Here is a 20,895-nt window from a genome sequence, read left to right as displayed (position 1 = left end):
GGTATCCCTCACCACACCCATCAACCCTTGGCATGCAGTACCCACACCTGCTTTCCTATTACTTGATAAACATGGAATTCAGTTAAGGTTGCCAGCATCCAGATGGGGCTTTGAGATTTCCAGGAATGACAACTGATCTCAAGGTGACTAAGGCTACAACTGAATACACCATGAACCTGACAAATGACTGGTTGAGTCATTTATATGGAGAGCCAGTTTGGTGTAGTGGTTAAGTGTGCGGACTCTTATCTGGGAGAACCGGGTTTGATTCCCCACTCCTCCACTTGCACCTGCTGGAATGGCCTTGGGTCAGCCATAGCTCTGGCAGAGGTTGTCCTTGAAAGGGCAGCTGCTGTGAGAGCCCTCTCCAGCCCCACCCACCTCACAGGGTGTCTGTTGTGGGGGAGGAAGGTAAAGGAGATTGTAAGCCGCTCTGAGACTCTTCGGAGTGGAGGGCGGGATATAAATCCAATATCTTCTTCTTCTTCTTCTTCTGTCTGTGCCTTCTACAAAGTGTATTGTGAGTATGACAGTTCTGTGACAAAGTATCTGAAGAAGTGAACGACGACTCACAAAAGCTTATACCCTACCACAAATTGGTTAGTCTTTAAGGTGCTACTGGACACTTACTCTTTTCTTCTGCCACAGAAAGGCTAACATGGCTACCTATCTCAATCTCTGGGACAATGGTTAGTGAATCAGTATTGATAACTTTGGGGATGGTTTATGCAATTGCTTTCCACTGTATTTATATAAACTGAATTTACATTTTGAGTAACATTCTGGACCTTCAACCTGGCTCTTGGGACTCAAGAAGTTACAGGTCCAAGCATTTCCTAGCCTAGTTCTATTAAATGCAATACAAAAGGAAACAAGGTCCACTCTGTAGTGACTATAAATGCAGACAGGTTAGCACCGCAGTCCTCTGAAAATGCAAACTTTTTGGTTCTTTAGGGCTCCTCCTCCCCAAGGAAGAAGTCCCAGAAAGCCCTGCCCCTGCTTCATCCTCCCTTTTAAAAATAACTTTTCCTGACTTCTGAACAAGTATAAGTGCTGCCAAGAAATTATCTTTCTTTTTCTTAGTTTTATATATAGATAAACTTGGCAAGGCAGCTTTTACAATGGGAAGTGGGGAGCTAATGCATACAGACAAGAACTGCTAGTACGCCTTACAGCAGAACCCTGTGCACACTTGCCTAGGGTACTGGGGAACTTACTTCTGAGTAAACCTGTATAGAATTCTATTATAAACAGTGGTCAAAACAATTATTTCCTTCTGCCATATGTCTCAGCTACATTTTAATTCTGCAGACAAAAACAATTTAAATATCAATCTATAACATACATAGTGCAAATAAGTACATGAAGCCTTCTATATTACATACACTGGAGGAATGTAGTTACCTTGCACTTACCTGGTAGGGTTGCCAGAACAAGGCTGCAACCAGCAGGAGACTAACCTGTGAGGGGGGACCTCACCACTGGTGTGAATGGAAGTGACACTGACGCATCACCAGTGATGCTTCATCATTCTGCCAATATAGAGTTTTGACTAAATGCTAGAACACTGCTCATGACATGTGCTGTCATCACACCAGGATGCTGCTGATCGCCCCCTCCATATTTTATCCCATTACGCAGTTGAGTGGCAGTGGGAAGGGCCAGTGGATGGTGGAAGGGTCTCCTACTGTAGTAACCTCTGGTAAGCATAGCAGTCTTGTCACCTGGTCGCTTGTAGGATTGCCCCCTGCCCTCAGCTCTTCAGAAAGTAGGCAGGATCATTTCAAGGTGGGGGTTTTTACTGGCTGCTCTCATTCCAGTGAAAAGGGTTTCCATGGCTACAATAGTTAGTGGTGTACTTAGCCTATTTGGTGCAGAGGTGAATAATTTTTTAACATCCTCTCCTTGTCTTCTTTTTATTCTTCTTTTTTTGCATCAAGTCACAGCTGACATGGTGATCCTGTAAGGTTTTCAAGGCAAGAGACGTTTGGAGGTGGTTTGTCATTGCCTGCCTCCATATAAGCCCTGGTTACTTTTTGAGATCTGACAAGATCTGGCTTGGCTGGGGCTATCCAGGTGAGGGCCCTTCCTCTATACAACAAAATTATTTTCAGTAATAATCATGAAATAAAACAAATTCTAATAATGGCCAGAAAATAGATTCAGGTGGGTAGCCGTGTTGGTCTGAAGCAGCAAAACAAAGTTTGGTCTTAAAGGTGACACAGGACCTGAACTTTGTTTCAGTGACCAGAAAAAAACACAGATAGTAAAAAAAACTTTTAAAAAATGTTGTTTATGTAATTATGCCAGTAAAAAAAAATCAAATTCTAACATGCTATTCCACCATAAGAGCCAGAATGGTGTAGTGGTTGACATGTCAGACTAGGATATGGGAAATCCAGGTTCATTCGTGCCAAGGAAACTTACTGGGTGACCTTGAACCAGTTTCATTACTTTCAGCCTAACCATCACGTGGATAACCCCAGGATAGCCTGATCAAATCAGCTCTCAGAAGGGCTGATGTGGAGGAAGGCAATGGTAAACCACCTCCGAACATCTCTTGCCTTAAAAACCCTACAAGGTTGCCATACATCAGCTGTGTTTTGATGGCAAAAAAAAATTCCATCATACCACTTGTGTTCTGAGCAGGCACCTGGCTTCTGTTCTCTGTGTTGAAACCCAAGAGCAGACCATCCAAAACATCTACAAGGCATTTTTGAGAGCTAGGCGTCTGCCTTGTACTAACTTTAACAATAACAAAAGCATCACAAAATAGTGATTGCAAGCTTCACCAGACTAGATGTTAAGAAACACACTACCCACCAAAGAAAGTGCCCCAATCCTCCATTGTTTCCAAAGGATTAAAGTCAAACCAGAGAATATCTGCACTAGAAACTGAAAGGGGGACATTTTTGCAAGCCCAGCAGCCCCAATGCAATGTACAGAGTACCAGCAGTAGCAGTACAAGTCCAGTGCAGAACCCAGTGCCACTGTAGCAATGCCAATTGATGTCAAGCACAGAATCACAGTCCAAGCAAGGGGGTGGGTGGGATTGAAGCCAAGAAGAACCACTGCAGTGTACAGTGCCCAGCAAACTCAGTGCCTTCTTTTCATAGCATTAACAAAGGTTAACAAAATTACTCATACATTCTGTCACCAAGAGTGTAGGGGTGAGAAGATCTTGAGACCAAGAGCATGGGCATGGGAAAATTAGGTTATGGGAGACAAAAATTATTAAGAAACATGTGGAAAAGAGGGAGATAAATTAAGAGAGGAAAAGGTTGTTTTATCTTGCTGCAACACCCTGATTACTGTTTTGCAAGATCTGCCTGAGCTGAGTGTACGGAAAGAAAGAGAAAAAGAAGATGATATTGGATTTATATCCCACCCTATACTCTGAATCTCAGAGCAGTCACAATCTCCTCTACCTCCCCCCCCCCGCCGCCACAACAGATACCCTGTGAGGTAGGTGGGGCTGAGAGAGCTTTTACAGCAGCTGCCCTTTCAAGGACAACTCCTGTGAAAGCTATGGCTGACCCAAGGCCATTCCAGCAGGTGCAAGTGGAGGAGTGGAGAATCAAATTCAGTTCTCCCAGATAAGAGTCCGTGCACTTAACCACTGCACCACACTGGCTCTTGTTTGGTGTAGGCTAGATTATTGGAGAAAATTACCTACAGGCTGGTTATTTCTGTAGCAGCTATCAGCGTTGGTTGTACAATCTATTAAGCAAGTTTGCTTCAGTTTTGGAGAAAGAGAAATGTAGCCTATCTTAGAGTGCTTCATGCTGTGCTCAGACTTCCCTGTGTCCCTAGTGGCTATAGCCCAAATTGCATCTTAAAATAAAAGAAAAGATGTTTGGCTAGATGCTTCAATGGCCTTCCTCAAGCTGCGCCCAGGGTGGACTGCATCCCTCGCCCTGCCCTTGGTACACCACTGGCAATAGCAACTGCAGGCACTGGAGGTCGGGTAGGTACCTGGGCTTTCCATACTCAGTAGCTCCATTCCCCCTTAGGCTTTCCTTCCTTTTTAAAGGTCAATACCAGCACCTTGAAAGCAAACTGAAAGCCAATGTAGATAGAACAACACTGGAGAGATATGGTCGTTACAAACCACTTAAGTGAACTCTGGTTGCAGCATTCAGACAAACACTCCAGAAAGTCTTCAAGAGTAGCCCCACATAGAGCACACTGAAGTAATCTAACCTAGATGTCACTAGGGCATGCATCAAGGAAATCTATTTTCCAGACAGCTGGATGTTCCATTAATTAAAGGCTTGCTGTGGTATCTAATCTCTGCATATAACAACTACATTCTTTCAATGGTTTCTTAACTAACTTGAAGACCAAAACTTATGTTTTATTCAAAAGTTGAAATACACAGAGACAAATTCTCTGCCATTTTCTAGGTAATGCCAAGCCAAACTGTCAAAAATGTTTTATTACTTAAACTCTGTCAGACTTACCAAAATATATTATACTTGGATTTTATCCAATAGATTGTGTTTTCTTGTGATATCTCACAAACTTGACCTCACACAATATATAGATGTAGCATCTACATGAACAATAACAGTTCTGCTGAATTCCGATTAGTATCTGAACGTTAGAGATGAAATTCATTAAAAGCATTTGTAGACTGCCTTTTTTCTTGGGGCTTAAGGAGGTTTCCATGTCAATATACAAACAGACATAAATGCTAAAATCCATTTAAGATTAAGATCAGTATTTCCATAGAGTCATCCATATTCATTAATCCAACAGCATACCAAAAATAAACCTAAAAATCAAGCATCAGCATAAAGTCCTCCAAAATAGCACTGCTTTACAAGCTCTCTTAAAGCAAAGCTATTGCAGCAGCTCTAACCTCATTTGTCAGCTCATCTCCCAAGAATGGAGCCATCACCAAAAGACTCTAGCCCAGGTTGCAAACTCCCTATAAGAAGAGTTAATTATTTGGAATATTTATTAATTTTTAAGGTTTTATCTGTTTTTAAATGTTTAATTCCTTACATGTTTAAATATTGTTTAATTTTTGTGTTGGATTTATTGTTGGAAGCCGCCCTGAGCCACTTGTGGGAAGGGCGGGATATAAATTCTAAATAAATAAAATAAATAAATAAATAAAAAATTAAATGCTATTAATAGGAATGGAGCTCATGCATGGTCTCATACAGAGAAAAGCAGCCCTTCAGACCTGGAGGGGTTGACTGGCTAAACCCAAAATCTTGAATTGAGCTCAGTAACTGTTCTCTGGAAGGTCAGAAGCTGAAGCTCAAATACTTTGGCCACTCATCAAATGAGAAGGGAGCACTCACTGGAGAAAATCCTGATGCTGTGAAAGACAGAAGGCAAAAGAAGAAGGGGATGGCAAAAGATTAGATGGCTGGACAGAGTTACTGATGTAACAAACACGAATTTGAGCAGACTTCGGAGGATGGTGGAAGACAGGAGGGCCTGGCGTGACTTTGTCCATGGGGTCACAAAGAGTTGGACTCGATTGTGTGACTGAACAACAACAAATAGTGTAATTGGATCTAATATATGTGCAATACTACTGAAACAATTTGTTTCATTCAACAAACAAGCAGCTGTTGCATAATGTACTAAATTAAATGTCCAAATTGTCTTCCAGGACAGCTCTACATATGCAAACTGCAGTAATCTAGCCTTGGGGATATAGTACAATGGATCAACGTGGCCATATTGGCCAAGTCAAAGTAGGAATGCAGTTTATGAGCCAGATGTAACGGGAGGGGGGAATACTCTTAGCAACAACAACACATGTTTTTTACATAAGCAATGCAAGATTTAAGAGTACTCTCAAACTTTTAACAGAATCTGTCAAAGATAATCCCTTTCAGACTTGGTAATGCATTCCCTTCTAGAACATCAGTCTTACTAGCCAGCATTGCCTCTTTGTCTAGTTTCCGTTCCAGTCCATTCCCTTTTAGCCATTCGACCACAGCATCCAAGCACCAACATAATATAAGAGACAACTACTTCAAGAAACATTAAAAAAACATATAGCTGGGTATCTTTAGCATACTGATGACAAACTACTCCAGAGTCACAGTCTCATCAACTTGTCTCACATAGATACTAAGAAACTCAGGGGAAAAGATGGAATGCTGGGGCAACCCACATGTCAACTCACAAGGTGCTGACTTCATGTCTCCCATTACTCCTCTTCAAGTCCAGTCATGTAGAAGAGACTGAAAATAGTGATCAGCTACTCCTTTCATCCCTACTTGGGAGTTCAAATAACTCAACAAGATGAAAGGGGTCAAATGCTGCAGAAAGATCCCATGGGACCAGCAGTGAAGCATTTCCCATATTCAACTAAAAGTGAAATGGTTCATTCTCCCATCTCTCTTGCTGCTAGGAAATAGAAAAATCGCTAGGAAATAAAAAATAGGCCTTTCTGCTGAAGGACGAGGCACCGATGAAGAAGTAACTTTTCTTCCACAGTACATGAAAGTTTCCCAAAATCTGATAAAATCATTGAAAAACAGTTAACATATTTGCTCTATATTAACGGAAGTCCTGATATTGTTACGACTTCCTCCAAAGGTGAATTGTTTTAGATGATACATTGTCACTAATTAATCAGAATAGTAGTTATATGCTTCGTATTGCATTCTCTGTGTGTGCGTGTGTGTGCACACACATGCATAACATGCTGTCAAGTAGCAGCCAACTCATGGTGACCCCATAAGGTTTTCAAGACAAAGAGACATTCAGTGGTAGTTTTCCATTGCCTGCCTCTGATAGAGACCCTGGAATTCCTTGATCTCCCATCCAAATACAAACCAGGGCCAACCATGCTTAGCTTCTGAGCTTTGGTGGGATTGAGCTAGCCTAGGCCATGCAGGTTGGGGCTTTTTGAAGTTATAGTTTAACAATATTTCTAATATTCTTGCTTACTGGTTTGCATATATGACTTTCTTTGTGAGAAACAGTCTTAATTATTCAGAGTTTATATTTGTCTTTTAGTATAAAAAGAGTGTTAACTGACCAAATTAATTGGCCTATTAACTGCAGTCAAATATTTCATGGAGTCAAACAGCAAAGGGGTAATGACTCAAGTAGCAACTTACCTTCCCATTGCATTAGTAAATTACCAGGTAGGAGTAACAGGAGAGAGGACTCTCATTTTCTATCTCTGCACGTGCCCATACACACGCCTCATTTAAGAGGAAGAAGACCACAGATAAATACCTCTCCCTTCTCTCTGAATCAGTCTCAGAGTGGCTCACAGTCTCCTTTTATATTCTTCCCCCACAACAGACACCCTGTGAGGTGGGTGGGGCTGAGAGGGCTCTCACAGCAGCTGCCCTTTCAAGGACAACCTCTGCCAGAGCTATGGCTGACTCAATACCATTCCAGCAGCTGCAAGAGGAGGAGTGGGGAATCAAACCCGGTTCCCCCAGATAAGAGTCCGCACACTTAACCACTACACCAAACTGAAGGTGCCCTATTCTCTGCAATCAGTAATGCATGATAGAAAACTTCCCACAAAGCATTATTTTTAAACAAAATAGTAACACAGAAATTAATCAATCAAAGGGTTGGATGCAGACTAAATTTTCCACTGGCAGAACTGAATTTTCCTCCCCCCCCCCCACAGCAGCCCAATGAGTTCCATGAAATGCTGCTCCTTCAGGATAAGGGACTCTGAGAAACAACATTGTAGGAAGCAGGCCCAGCGCTAGAGGTTCTGGTACTCCTAGGCCGAGCCCTGATCCACGGCCCCACTTGGTGTCTTCTCACACACAGCCCTCCCCTGCTTCAAAGGGAGCCGGCAAGCTTCTTGCCGGCTCCCTTTGAAGCAGGGGAGGGCTGGGCTGAGTGCTCATGGGAAGTGCATGTGGTTGGCAGGGACGGGGAGGAGGTGCCTCTGGTCGAGTTGGCGGTGCTCTGGTTGGGTCGGCAGGGACAGGGAGGGTGTGCCTGCCCCCACCCCCCGCAACGACGTGGTGCCTGAAGCAGCTGCCTACTTTGCCAACTCCCACACGCTGGCCCTGGTGGGAAGGGTTTACTGTGGGAAGGGAGTATCTGTGAAAGGTGCCAACTTTAGTCTGAATCCAAAACAATACAGGTGGTTATAATTGTTCGTTCTTTTTTTTTTTTAGGGGACTAGGAGGAAACATATACTGCATATCTATCTCAATAACTCTTTGCACTCACATTCTATATGTGATTTAGTAACCCGCATATATTTTAGTTTGACTGTTTTTTGTTATTTAAAAAAATTGAAATGTGTACATTGTGTGTAGAATTAGCATGGCATACTTTTTTAGTTCTGTTCACCAAACCTAAGTGCTAAACATGATAAATCAGGCTACTGTTATACAACACAGGTTTTGCATGCCAAAAGCTCCATGTTCAAACCTTGAAGAAATCTCCAGTTAAAAGATCCCAGGCAATTATTTTCAAAGCAAACCTTTCTGCCTGAGAGCCAGAATAGCTGCTTCCAGTCAGGGTAGGTGATAGAGTTTGAGGGACCAACTGCCTGCCTTGGTACAGGAAAATGCTATGTTTGAATAGATTTACATTTTGCTGAACATTTTCTGATTCAAAATTTTCTGAAAAATCAATGTCATTGCTGCAAATGCCTCCAGAAAGCTTCTGCTGTTTCCCCTTTCCAGCTTAGCCATATGGCCTAGCTTCTCCTACACACCGTGAGTTGGTATTTGTAAGAATTAAAGATGGACATAGGCTTTAAGAGGAAACATGAAGCAAATTCTATGCTGCTGCAGGGAATGGGCCTTCATGAGATCTGGTGTGGATTTTCTAAAGCAGAAGAAAGGATTTGAACCCTTGCAGAGACCAGTTTTTGAAATTAGCACAATTTCTTGCTTTGTGTTATTGTGTAATGCTTTAAATACCGGATGACCATATGGCCAGTATTGAACTGAAGAACTGAACCAGGGTTTGTTATATTTTAATTATTCAAATACCAACCCCAAGAAGAATAGAGAACAAGTTTATCAGAGGGGGTGAAGCAGTATTAATTCCTAGCTAGAAACATGAAATCAGTGCATGATTATCTCTGCAGCTCTTCCAGCTGCTTCCTCTTCTTTCATTTCCTTAGTGAACTCTCCCAGGTTTCAGCCTCCACTTCCTAATAGGGTTGCCAGCCTCCAGGAGGGGTTTGGAGATCTCCTGGAACTACAACTACAGAGATCACTTCCCCTGGAGAAAACAACTGCTTTTATGCTCCACTGAGGTTCTTCCCATGTCCAAATATGCCCTCCCTAGGCTCCACCCCATACCTCAGGAATTTCCCAACCCAGAACTGACTACCCTCATGGGTCATTTTGTAGAAAAAGAGGTGTCAGAGCTCATTACCACAACTCTGGCATCACCTGAAAGTTAGTCAGATCTAAGCATTCAGCAGAATTTTCACAGGGGATTTGAACAACGGAGCCCCAAAACAAGTATTTTTTGTTGGAGAGAGGTTAAGAAAGAAAGAGCACAACAAAATGTAGAAATTCCAAAGCTCCACTCCTATGAGCTCCTGCCCAAAATGAGGCCTGACTACCCTACCTGCTACTTTGCAGTCTCCTGATCCCTGAATTCCTGGGCTCCGAGTCCTACCTGTGAACTCTACTGCTGCCTGTATCACCTGAACAGCCAGACCCCTGATTGTGGGGGTGTCCCCCACTATCAGGCCCAACATCCCCGCCACTGATTAGCTGGCCAGTGGGGGGATTTACTGGGAGGGGGAAGGGAGCAGCCCTGTAGCCAGAAATTTTGAGGTGGGGGGCCCAGGGCATAAAATTTTGGGTGGGGGGGGCTGTGGAGGCTTGGCTGCTTCTTTCAGCATCCAGCCGCCAGGCCCAGCTCGCTCACTTTCATGCTCTTGGGGGTGGGAAGAGCCTGGGGAGAGCGGCAGCAGTGAAAATGGGGCTGCGGGGAGAGTGGGGGAGGCAGGGAAGAGTCCAGAGAGAGTGGCAGTGGTGAAAACCGGGCCGTGGGGAGAGAGAGAGGCAGAGAAGAGCCCCGGGGAGAGTGGCATTGGCGAAAATGGGGCCATGGGGAGAGCAGAAGAGGCAGAGAAGAGCCTGAGGAGAGTGGCAGCGGTGAAAATGGGGCCGTGGGGAGAGCGGGGAAGGCAGAGAAGAGCCCAGGGAGAGTCTGCAAGACTATATTTTTCCTGCTCACCTTCAATTGATCCTGACATGCCGATCTAGTACCAGGAAGAACATCCATTATTGAACTGAACTGAAAGGATATCCTGATATTAGCACCATATTGTTTTAAGTGTTTTAGATTGTTTTAATTAATGGCTGACCTGAACCTGTTTAAATGTAATTGTTGGCTATATTGTTATCCATCATTCCATCCATCATTATATTTATATCCCGCAATCCCCGCCGAAGCAGGCTCACAACCAATGTGATTTTATTGGTTGTGAGCCGCCCTGAGCCTGCCTTGGCGGGGAAGGCGGAATATAAATCAAATAATATAATAATAATAATAATACTCTTGCTTCCTTCAGCATAACAGTTTGCTTTGCCAGGCTTGCTCAACTGCACAGGAGCTACAGAGCAAAACCTCAGTTTTCTCCATTGCCTGAGGCTCCTTTATGATGTGACTTACAGATTTATTTAGGTGTAGTTTCACTATTTTTTTTTCCAATTATTGCAAGCCCTCATGAACAACAAGGAGGATAAAGTGTGCTGCTCAGCCCCAGGGCTGAACCAAATAAGATGCTGGGAGTTCTGTGATGAAAACTCCCATTTAAAAACAAAACACCAACTGCACTTTTCAGGCACGTGGAGTTTTATTAGGCACGTGGGGTTTTATTAGGACTGTGGCATGAAGAGTGAGGTTTCAGACCTTCTGCCCCATGCCATTTTTTTTCCAGAAACAACCCCAGGAGCGCCATTTGCTGCTCTGATGGCTACAAATACACATACCCATAAGTCTGACCCAATAGTGCAAACAGTAGCTCCCCCAGAGAAAACAAAAGGGGGAAAGGCTTTCTTAAAATCTCTCCATAGTTCCAATCAGAACCAGGCCTCCACAAACATTATAACTGCATTAAAAAAAAACTTGGGAGCATCAATCACAGAATCCCCTGGCTTGATCCACAGGAAGGCTATTTCCAGAGAAGACGTAACATGATTTTAAAATGCCTGGTTTCTAGTGGAGACCAGGAGTGCAAAATGGGAGAGAGCAGACACTAAAGAAATGGCAGATGTAAGGTTGTATACAAGTTTGTGCTAGGAAAGGTAGCCCTTCATATATGTGGGGCCCATATTGTGGAAGTCTTACGGATAACTTCAACCAATCTACTTTAAAAAATTCATACTAATAATAAATTGAATATATATTTTAAAACAAACTTAGAAAGGAAACAATAGAACTTTATGTATTTACGTCAAAGAAACCCCAAAGCTGACACTATACTTCATGCTAGGCAAAAATGTCTGAATGAAAAGCATTCACTCCCTCACCCCCATTTACAGAACATTTCATGTCATTTCATGCCTACTAGCTGGATATCAAAACATCTATTGTACTGCCAGTCAAGATTTCAATGGTATTTCTCACACATAAGTGAAATTTGTTTCTAAAAAATATGTCTAGAAGTATACACTAGAAGACCCTTTCTGTATTTCACTGCATAATGGTTATGTATTTAAACTACTGCAAACTAACACATATAACACAGTAAGTTAGCCTTAGGCCAGACAACCTTCAGTAAATGTAACATGCACTAGAGTAAAGAAGGGCATGAGGTATAGAAGAAGGCAAAGCTTTTTTGGCAGAAAAAGTCCAGCCAGAACTCATTTGCATATTAGGCTATACTCCTTCACACCAAGCCAGGCAGAACTGCGTTCCTGCTTAAAAAAAAGCCCTGGAAGAAGACAAAGTGTGTCCTTTGTTACTCTCTTATTTAAAAAAAAAATTGTTACTCTTTTGTTGGCTCATTACAAAATGTCCCACATAACATTCACTTATTCCAAGCCAATATCAGGGGGTGGGGGAGAAGATAACTTGAGACACATCATAGTAGTTGAGGCTGTTCAAGGTCAAAAACAACTCTCTTCATTACTCCCCCCCCCAAAAAAAAACCCAGAAGAAGCAACTAGGTTGCCTTATTTTGATAAATTTACAAAAACCAAGGTTTTTTTAAAATGAAAGTTGGAACAATACAATAGGTGGGGAATTAAATATTGTGAAACATTTGTCCAGGCTGATCACAGAAAGGTACTTAACACCTTAATGCAAATAAATCTAGAGTACTAAACAGTGACAGATCAGGGAACCAGATGTAAAATACACAGTCCCATACACTATGCCCAATGTCATGCAAATCACAGTGGATCCATCTCTTGATACTCAAAGCATGAACAAAGCAGGACAAAAATGTAATTCTTGCATATGAACAGAAGTGTGCATAACTTGTTCTTTAATAACCCATTAAGGCACTGGGTACTAACAAACTCTTTCTAAAAGTTATTCATCCCAACAGAAAACTTTCAAGAACTCTTTGAAAAAAGGAATATTACCAAACTGTGTTTGAAAGGGGACAATCCAATGTTAATTCTCAAGGAATCAAGAGTGGAATGTCCAGTCTTTCCATAGATAGGCAGCCATCGCTGAGCATATTAGTATACTTTATCTTATGTTAAGCACATCTGCTTTAAAATGGTACATGAAACAAAAAGTAGATTATTCACCCTCAAGTCTTCCAACATGAAGAACTGCAGATTTATACCCCGTCCTTCTCCCTGAATCAGAGACTCAGAGCGGCTTACAATTTCCTTTGTCTTCTCCCCCCACAACAGACACCCTGTGAGGTGAGTGGGGCTGAGAGGGCTCTCACAGCAGCTGCCTTTTCCAGGACAACCTCTGCCAGAATTATGGCTGACCCAAGGCCATTCCAGCAGCTGCAAGTGGAGGAGTGGGGAATCAAAACCGGTTCTCCCAGATAAGAGTCCGCACACTTAACCACTACACTAAACTGGCTCTCAAACATGGGCCAAATATTTGCATCAATCATGCTAAAGTATAACACAGAAACCTATACAGCCAATATCCTCAGAGAAAGCAGTGCAAAAGAAGCCTGCTTCATGGTGAGGGAGTAGAAGAACTTAAATGCCACTTACTCAAAGGCAAAGAAGAGTCCACTGGTAACCAAGATAAGTAGAAGCGTCAGGTAGAAGACTCCAGTCTGGCGAGCCATCATGATCCTTCCATTGCAAAAGAATTTGTTTCTCCCAGGAAAAACCTCCCATTTTTTTCTATAAGCTGTTTTCTTTTTCTTATGGGGAGACTCCATGGGAGAAGAGGAGCTGTGAGTGCTGATCTGACTGTATTCACAGTCTTTCATGGGCCCTCCACCACCAGCGCCAGGAGTCATCAAGGGAGAATGAGGGGGAACAGTTCCCCAAACTAATCTCATTCAACAGAAAGTTTCCCAGAAGCCACTATTAGTAATTTTAATTTTAAGTTTCTCACAGCTCTTTATAATACCCAGTTAACTGCTGAGAGACTAAAGCTGTCATTTCAGAAATGGTAAGCAGTCCTTCCCTTCTTAACTATGGAATTTTAAAAGTTCAAAATAATCCTTTAGAACTGCATAATCATACAACAAAAAGGAACTAGAAAAGTTAAAATATAAATCAAGTTTCTATCCAATCATAAAACTCTAAAAGAATTTTAAAGCATTGTGCCCTTTGCTTAAATTGCTCAGTGTGTTCTTCACTTCCACATCTTGAAGGAGATCTTGATTCAGCATTGGAAGCAGACAAATCTGAAGCTCGGAAGCTTCTTTTCACAAAGGTTTGTTAAAATACATATGATTCTACAAAAATAAAAAATTCCTATTAATTCATTCAAACCCATCAATCCTGATCCAGGACCAGCTGCTGAGAAACAATCCATAACATCCAATTTTTTCCAGGGATCTCTTCCTAAACTCTGCACCTCGCTATGAGTCCTCTATTTTTTTTCTTCTTGTTGCTCTGAATTACAAGGGGAATTGTTATTTCCCTTAAGCTTTCCTTGCCATGAAAGAGGCTGTTCTGTATTACAGTCAAACCCTATTCCGGGAGGAAAAAATTAAGATAGGGCATGAGAAGCCAGTCTTCCTCTTTCTTTGACGACAGAAATACCCTTGCTTATCCTATGCATCCCCTTTCTTTAGGAGTCAGTTGCAAGGCACAGAGGCAATGTGGTTGTTCACAAGCCACTCTATATTCCAGATCCCCCCTGCGTTTCTTTTGTTGCTCTTCTTCTAGTTCTTTAAAAGAAGTAGTCTTAGGGCTTCACTTCTCCATTCCAGCCCGGAAGAAGTTTTTCAAACAGATGTTGGCGTCACCAAAGGCCTGTCCCGCGCGTCCACAGTCATCCTACCACCTTTCAAACTGTTGTTGGCTCCAAAGCCAGACCACAACTACCCTCAGTCTGAGCGCTCCCTCCTGTCAATTGCTTTCCGACATCGACACAGACGCTCGGCGTTCCCCGTCTCTTTATCTAGGCTTATCCCCAACAGCCAGCCTCAGCCCAAGCAGAAGCCGCCACTTCTTCCTTCTCATCTCCAAGGATAAACCACACCGCGAAGTACACAACGACAAATCGCCCCAGAAACAACGGTGCGGCGGCAGCTGCCTCTCCTTCCAGTTGTCAGCGCGCCCCCGGTTCAAAAGCAGGGGAAGGCGGCGGCGGCAAGGAGGCACGGCAAGACAAGGCAAGGGCTGTTAGAGAACACAGAGGCACCCTCGCAGCAAGGCTCCCGGGTTTGTACCTCGCTTTGCCGGGGGGGCGGCGGTCACTTCTGGAGGAAGGCGAAGAGGTGACTTATTGTCAAACTGTCCCCAGGCAAGAGCCCCCCGGAAAGCAGCTCAAAATCACCCGGAGCGGTGACCGCCACCCCCTGCGAGGGACCTGCCTTTCGGTTTCATTGTCAGGCGCTGAAGGCAACAGCAGTTACTTCACCGGAGCTCCAGTCGCTAAGGCGAGTCGAGGCGGTTGCTAGAGCCGTCGTCTCTCCCTCCCTCTCTCCGTCAAGCCTTTCCACAGACAGAGCTGTCAGCCTTTGTTCATTTTAAGTCCATCTTTCTGCCTCGCTCTCTCCCTTGAAGCACAGCGCACCACGGCAGCAAAGAGGAAGGTCGTGTTGGTATCTCCGGGCGCCTACACTTCGCAGGCTCCTGCCCTCAGCAACCGGCGGCAATGTCTCCAGCTATCCCCAGGCGGCGGCAACGGGAAGCTCTGCTGCTTTCCTTCCTCCCCGCCAGCAGTCTCTGATCTCAGAAAGCGAGATGCCCGCACCACCCAATCTTAGTTTACCTCGCTCACAGAGGACTCAAGCTCCCTCTCCCCCACTCCTTGGCCACGTCTCTCTCCCGCCTCCTTCCACCATGGCCTTCTGGGAAATGTAGTCCATTCTATTCTTCTGCGTGCACTGACCATAGAGCTTTTAAAGAATACGCCCTTTAGCTGACAGAAGGGCAAATGAAGTTAGTATGAGGCAAAGAAGCAAGACTACATGTCCCAGAGAGCAACAGAGTCCCCCCTCTTCTTTCATTTTGCTTGGTGAAGCATATATTTAGAGAGACGGTTTATGAAGAGTATGTGTGTGAGAGAGAATGTGAGAGAAAAGTTTGAGGGCAATGACTTCTTTAATACCAACGAAGTTTTATTCACGGTATGAGCTTTCGTGTGCATGCATGCTTCCTCAGATACAATGAAATGGAATTTACCAATCCATACATAAAAGGCGGGGGTGGGGGGTGGGCTCCCTCTGGGTATCCTACCCCCCCAGGGAAAGTGTATGCGCAATACATAGCCTCTCCTCTCCCGGTGTAGTGAATGCCGCGTGGTCACTGTCTGGCTATGCCTGGCAGATGGTCACTGCAATGGCCTCTCCTGCATTACTGCATCCGTAGCAACACCTTCTCGCTGGTCCCCCCCCCCCCCCGTTTTTCACAGAGTTTGCTACGTCATGGTGCGACCGAATTGTCCGGCGGTATAACCGGATGGGCAGGCTGGGCCCACCAACCTTGCCAGCCTAAGAGAAGGAAAACTCTAACATCAAACCCGGGCAGATAGAGCTCGTTAATGTAACACCTACCACCTGGAGGACTCGCTGCCGGCGTCCCGGCTTACTGGGCCATGGCAGATGACCCCCAGGTGAAAGGGTGGAGCCAGTACCGCGCACACTGGGCTTCACCTAAAAAATTCCTCTGCGCAGGCCTGAAGGGCATATCCACATACACAACCAACAACGCATCAAGTCCTGCAGCGATGGGCAAGGGGCGAAACGGCAGGTGGAAGGTGCCACTGGAAGCCGCAGTCCCGATCCTGCATGTAGGCGGTTCAGGGTATTGGTCGCCTGATGCTAACCCGGAGACGAAAGCACCTTTCGGCAGCACCCTGAACGACCAAGCAGCCTTATCTAGGGACAGCACTGCTTGCTCCACACGGAGAGGGGCCTAGAAAAGGTGGCCTAAACAAAGCTCGTCTCCTCAACCCCAGTTGGCTAGCCGCGGTCAACGGGCATCCTTACTTGCGGTCAAAAAATAACAACAAAGAAAAGGCATGCACCTGCCTCACAAAGTGTGCAAAGACTAAAGCTTGCGTGTTGGAACATCAGAACCATGCTTGACACAGTAGACAGTGGTCGCCCTGAACGACGCTCTGCTCTAGTTGCCCACGAACTTCTCAGGTTGAATATCGACATAGCAGCTCTCAGTGAGGTCCGTTTCCCTGAGGAAGGTAGTCTTCAAGAACACGGTGCTGGCTATACCCTCTACTGGTCGGGTAAGTCAAAGGCTGAGAGCCGCCTTTCTGGCGTTGGCTTCATGGTCAGGAACTCCATTGCCTCCAAACTCGAAAACCTGCCAACAGGTCACTCAGATCGCATCATGTCCATGCGCCTCCCACTTCAAAACAAGCAGCATGCAACACTCTTCAGTGTGTATGCCCCAACCCTTCAAGCAGATCCTGCAGAAAAGAACAAGTTCTATGCTGATCTACACAACCTCGTATGGAAGACCCCTACAGAGGACAAGGTGATCATCCTTGGCGACTTCAATGCCAGAGTAGGTAAAGATTCGGAAGCCTGGAAAGGAGTACTTGGCAAACACAGCATTGGCAACTGCAATGACAACGGGCGCCTCCTGCTAGAATTCTGCATGGAGCACCAGCTCACCATCACCAACACTATCTTCCAGCAGAAGAACAGTCTGAAGACAACCTGGATGCACCCACGGTCCAAGCACTGGCACCTTATCGACTACATTCTGGTACGCCAGAGAGACCTTCGAGATGTCTTACACACCCGAGTAATGCCCAGTGCAGAATGTCATACGGATCATCGTCTTGTACGCTGCAATCTCCGTCTTCACTTTAAACCCACACCCAGGAGAGGAGGTATCCCTCGGAGGAAGTTTCAGGTTGGCAGTCTTCAGTCAGCCGAAGTTAAAGCTGCCTTCCAGGCAAAACTCCAGTCAAGAATTGAGGACCCCAGTTGCCCCACAGACCCTTCTCCAGAAGCACTCTGGGGACACCTAAAAACTACCATCCTGTTGATCTCTGAAGAAGTCCTCGGGTTCTCCACAAGGAAGAACAAGGACTGGTTTGATGAGAACAATCAAGAGATCCAAGATTTACTGGCGAAAAAGAGATCTGCCTACCAAGCACATCTTGCTCAGCCCTCCTGTCCTGGGAAAAAAGCAACCTTTCGCGCTGTATGTAGCAACCTCCAGTGCAAGCTTCGAGACATTCAGAACGAGTGGTGGACCAAACTTGCTGAGAGAACCCAGCTGTGTGCAGACACTGGTGATTTAAGAGGGTTCTACGAAGCCCTGAAGGCAGTATATGGTCCATCATATCAGACTCAGAGTCCCTTGCGTAGTGCAGACGGCCAAGTGCTCCTCACAGACAAGGCATCCATATTGAACCGGTGGTCGGAGTATTTTCAGGTTCTCTTCAGTGCCAACCGCGTAGTTCAAGATTCAGCAATTCACCTCACCCCACTTCAACCAGTGAAAACAGAGTTGGATGAGATCCCCACTCTAGAAGAGACTGTTAAAGCCATCAAGCAACTGAAAAGTGGCAAGGCAGCAGGAGTTGATGGAATTCCACCAGAGATCTGGAAGCATGGGGGCACAGTACTACATAGCTCACTTCACAAAGTACTTGTCACCTGCTGGGAACAAGGCAAATTACCACAGGACTTTCGCGATGCAATCATCATCACCCTATACAAGAACAAAGGGGAAAAGTCAGACTGCTCCAACTACCGGGGGATAACCCTGCTCTCCATCGCAGGCAAAATCCTTGCCAGAATACTCCTGAACAGACTGGTGCCCGCCATTGCAGAAGAACTCCTCCCAGAGAGTCAGTGCGGCTTCAGAGCTAACAGGAGCACCACCGACATGGTATTTGTTCTCAGGCAGCTCCAAGAGAAATGCAGGGAACAGAACAAGGGTCTGTATGTGACTTTTGTCGACCTTACCAAAGCTTTCGATACCGTTAGCAGGAAAGGCCTGTGGCAAATCTTGGAACGTTTAGGATGTCCCCCAAGGTTCCTCAGCATGATCATCCAGCTACACGAAGACCAGCGAGGCCAAGTCAGATACTGCAACGACCTCTCGGAGACCTTCCCAATAGGCACAGGTGTAAAGCAAGGCTGCGTTCTCGCGCCAACTCTCTTTACGATCTTCTTTAGCATGATGCTTCAAAGAGCCGCAGTAGATCTAGATGATGACGATGGTGTCTACATCCGCTATCGCACCGATGGCAGCCTGTTCAACCTGAGGCGACTAAAGGCCCACTCCAAGACAATGGAAAAACTCATCCGAGAGCTACTGTTTGCTGATGATGCTGCACTCGTCTCCCACTCGGTATCAGCTCTGCAGCATATGACGTCCTGCTTTGCAGAGGCTGCCAAGCTATTCGGCCTAGAAGTTAGTCTGAAGAAGACAGAAGTTCTCCACCAGCCTGCACCCCAGGAAGATTATCACCCTCCCTGCATCACTGTGGGTGAATCAATTCTGAAGACAGTCCAGCAGTTCAGCTACCTGGGGTGCATCATCTCCTCAGATGCTAAGATCGACAAGGAGATTGACAACAGGCTGGCAAAGGCAAACCGTGCCTTTGGCCGACTGCACAAAAGAGTGTGGAGCAACAAGCATCTGAAAAAAGGCACAAAGATCAATGTTTACAAAGCGGTTGTGATGACAACCCTCATCTACGGCTCCGAATCGTGGGTTTTATACCGTCATCACCTGCGACTCCTTGAGCGCTTTCATCAGCGCTGCCTTCGCACCATCCTCAACATCCACTGGAGTGACTTTGTGACCAACACTGAAGTTCTCAAGTGGGCGGAGGTTACCAGCATCGAGGCACTGCTGTTGAAGACGCAGCTGCGCTGGGCAGGGCATATTTCTAGGATGGAAAACCACCGCCTTCCCAAGATTGCCCTGTATGGCGAACTCTCCACCGGCCATCGAAATAGAGGGGCACCAAAGAAGAGGTACAAGGACTCCTTGAAGAAATCCCTTGGCACCTGTCGCATCAACCATCACCAGTGGTCTGACCTAGCCTCAGATCGCAAAGCATGGAGGCACACCATCCACCAGGCTGTTTCTTCTTTTGAGAATGCACGCATAGCTGGTCTTGAGGACAAAAGGAGATTGAGGAAGAATCGCACTGCTACAGCACCAACCCTAAATCAGACTTTTCCCTGCAGCCACTGTGGCCGGACCTGCCTGTCCCGCATTGGTCTTGTCAGCCACCAGCGAGCCTGCAGCAGACGTGGACTATTGCACCCTTCTTAAATCTTCGTTCGCGAAGCCAAGCCGAGAGAGAGAGAGCCATAAAAGGCAGAGGTTGAACAGCAAAAAGTGCCACTGGATTCAAACTTTGTTATGTTGCTTCAAACCAACACAACAAACCACCTGGATCTAGGTGTTAAGGTGCTTGTAAATGTACTACATATAGGAAAAACTATACTTCAGAGTATTCCACCTTGTGGAATGCCCTGCTTGAGTAGGTCAGGAAGGATCCCACAATTCTGGCATTTCACAAGCTTTGTAAAATGGAATTGTTCAGAAGGATTTTTTTTTAATATAAAAATGTTAGGGCCATTGTAGCAGGGAAATAATGAGGCGCACACTTACTGATTGAAAACGAGGTATTTTACTATTTGGCACCAATAGCAAGGTTCATTTGAACATCAAGGCTCCCAAAAATAATGAACCCCTGCTCACTTCTCAGACCATCCGCTTTAAGCAAAAGCAAGCCTGCAGGCTGGCCCCTTACATGTTATCTGATTCACTTTCCCCCTCCCCCTTCTCCCTGGTAGTTTTCCAGTGTGTCTGCTTATCTATTCAGCAAGGAGTTTCCTTATAGAAACGTGTCTGCCATCAATACACATCTGTGACTCACACCCATTTGGGCTGTCTGGTTTTAACAGTTTAGCAGAAGTTCCTCTGAGGGGCCTCTTAACAGTCACTCTAAATGTTGCAGCAGACATTCTCTTTTGAAGGCACAAAACCATATTTTCATTTATTATTATTATAGGGGTGTTCATAATTATTCAGGGGTCTCCCCTTCACCATATTACAAAGAAATGTTTCAGATGGTTCAAGGAAGGAATTGGGTCTGTGGACTTTACTACTATATGGTATGTGTTATTACTCGCTATATGCATCAAGCTTTCAGCGCATTGTATTTCTACTTATGTAATACCAGGCCTCAGATTCAGTGGGAGCTTTCTGAGAGTTCCACCTCCTCTTTCTGAGAGTTCCGCCTCATCCATTGAATAGTGTGTGCAGCTGCATAACAATCAGCTGCTTATGTAAAATGTCACACTTATCCTTTGTTCAGATTTCTGCAGTCCCAGTCCTATTTGATTGATGATGTCTC

The 20,895-nt window shown here is 45.0% G+C and overlaps 1 protein-coding gene across 6 annotated transcripts in view; it reads right to left on the bottom strand.

Annotated features, from left to right (window-relative positions):
- The window catches only part of ZDHHC14 (zinc finger DHHC-type palmitoyltransferase 14), a 129,078-nt gene extending 113,711 nt beyond the window's left edge, over positions 1-15,367 (bottom strand). For 5 of the 6 annotated variants that reach the window (XM_060241314.1, XM_060241332.1, XM_060241351.1 and 2 more), the window contains exon 1: positions 13,125-15,342. In XM_060241314.1, the coding sequence (XP_060097297.1) occupies positions 13,125-13,420 (296 nt within the window). In that variant the 5' untranslated portion in view covers positions 13,421-15,342. Of the gene's footprint in view, positions 1-13,124 lie in introns of all 6 variants that reach the window. The other variant, XM_060241360.1, reaches the window with a different exon arrangement.
- Positions 15,368-20,895: the final 5,528 nt, after the last annotated feature.

Source organism: Heteronotia binoei, chromosome 1, assembly GCF_032191835.1.
Source record: "Heteronotia binoei isolate CCM8104 ecotype False Entrance Well chromosome 1, APGP_CSIRO_Hbin_v1, whole genome shotgun sequence".
NCBI lineage: Eukaryota > Metazoa > Chordata > Lepidosauria > Squamata > Gekkonidae > Heteronotia > Heteronotia binoei.
Note: the sequence above shows the minus strand (reverse complement) of the source record. Positions and strands in the feature narration are given on the sequence as shown.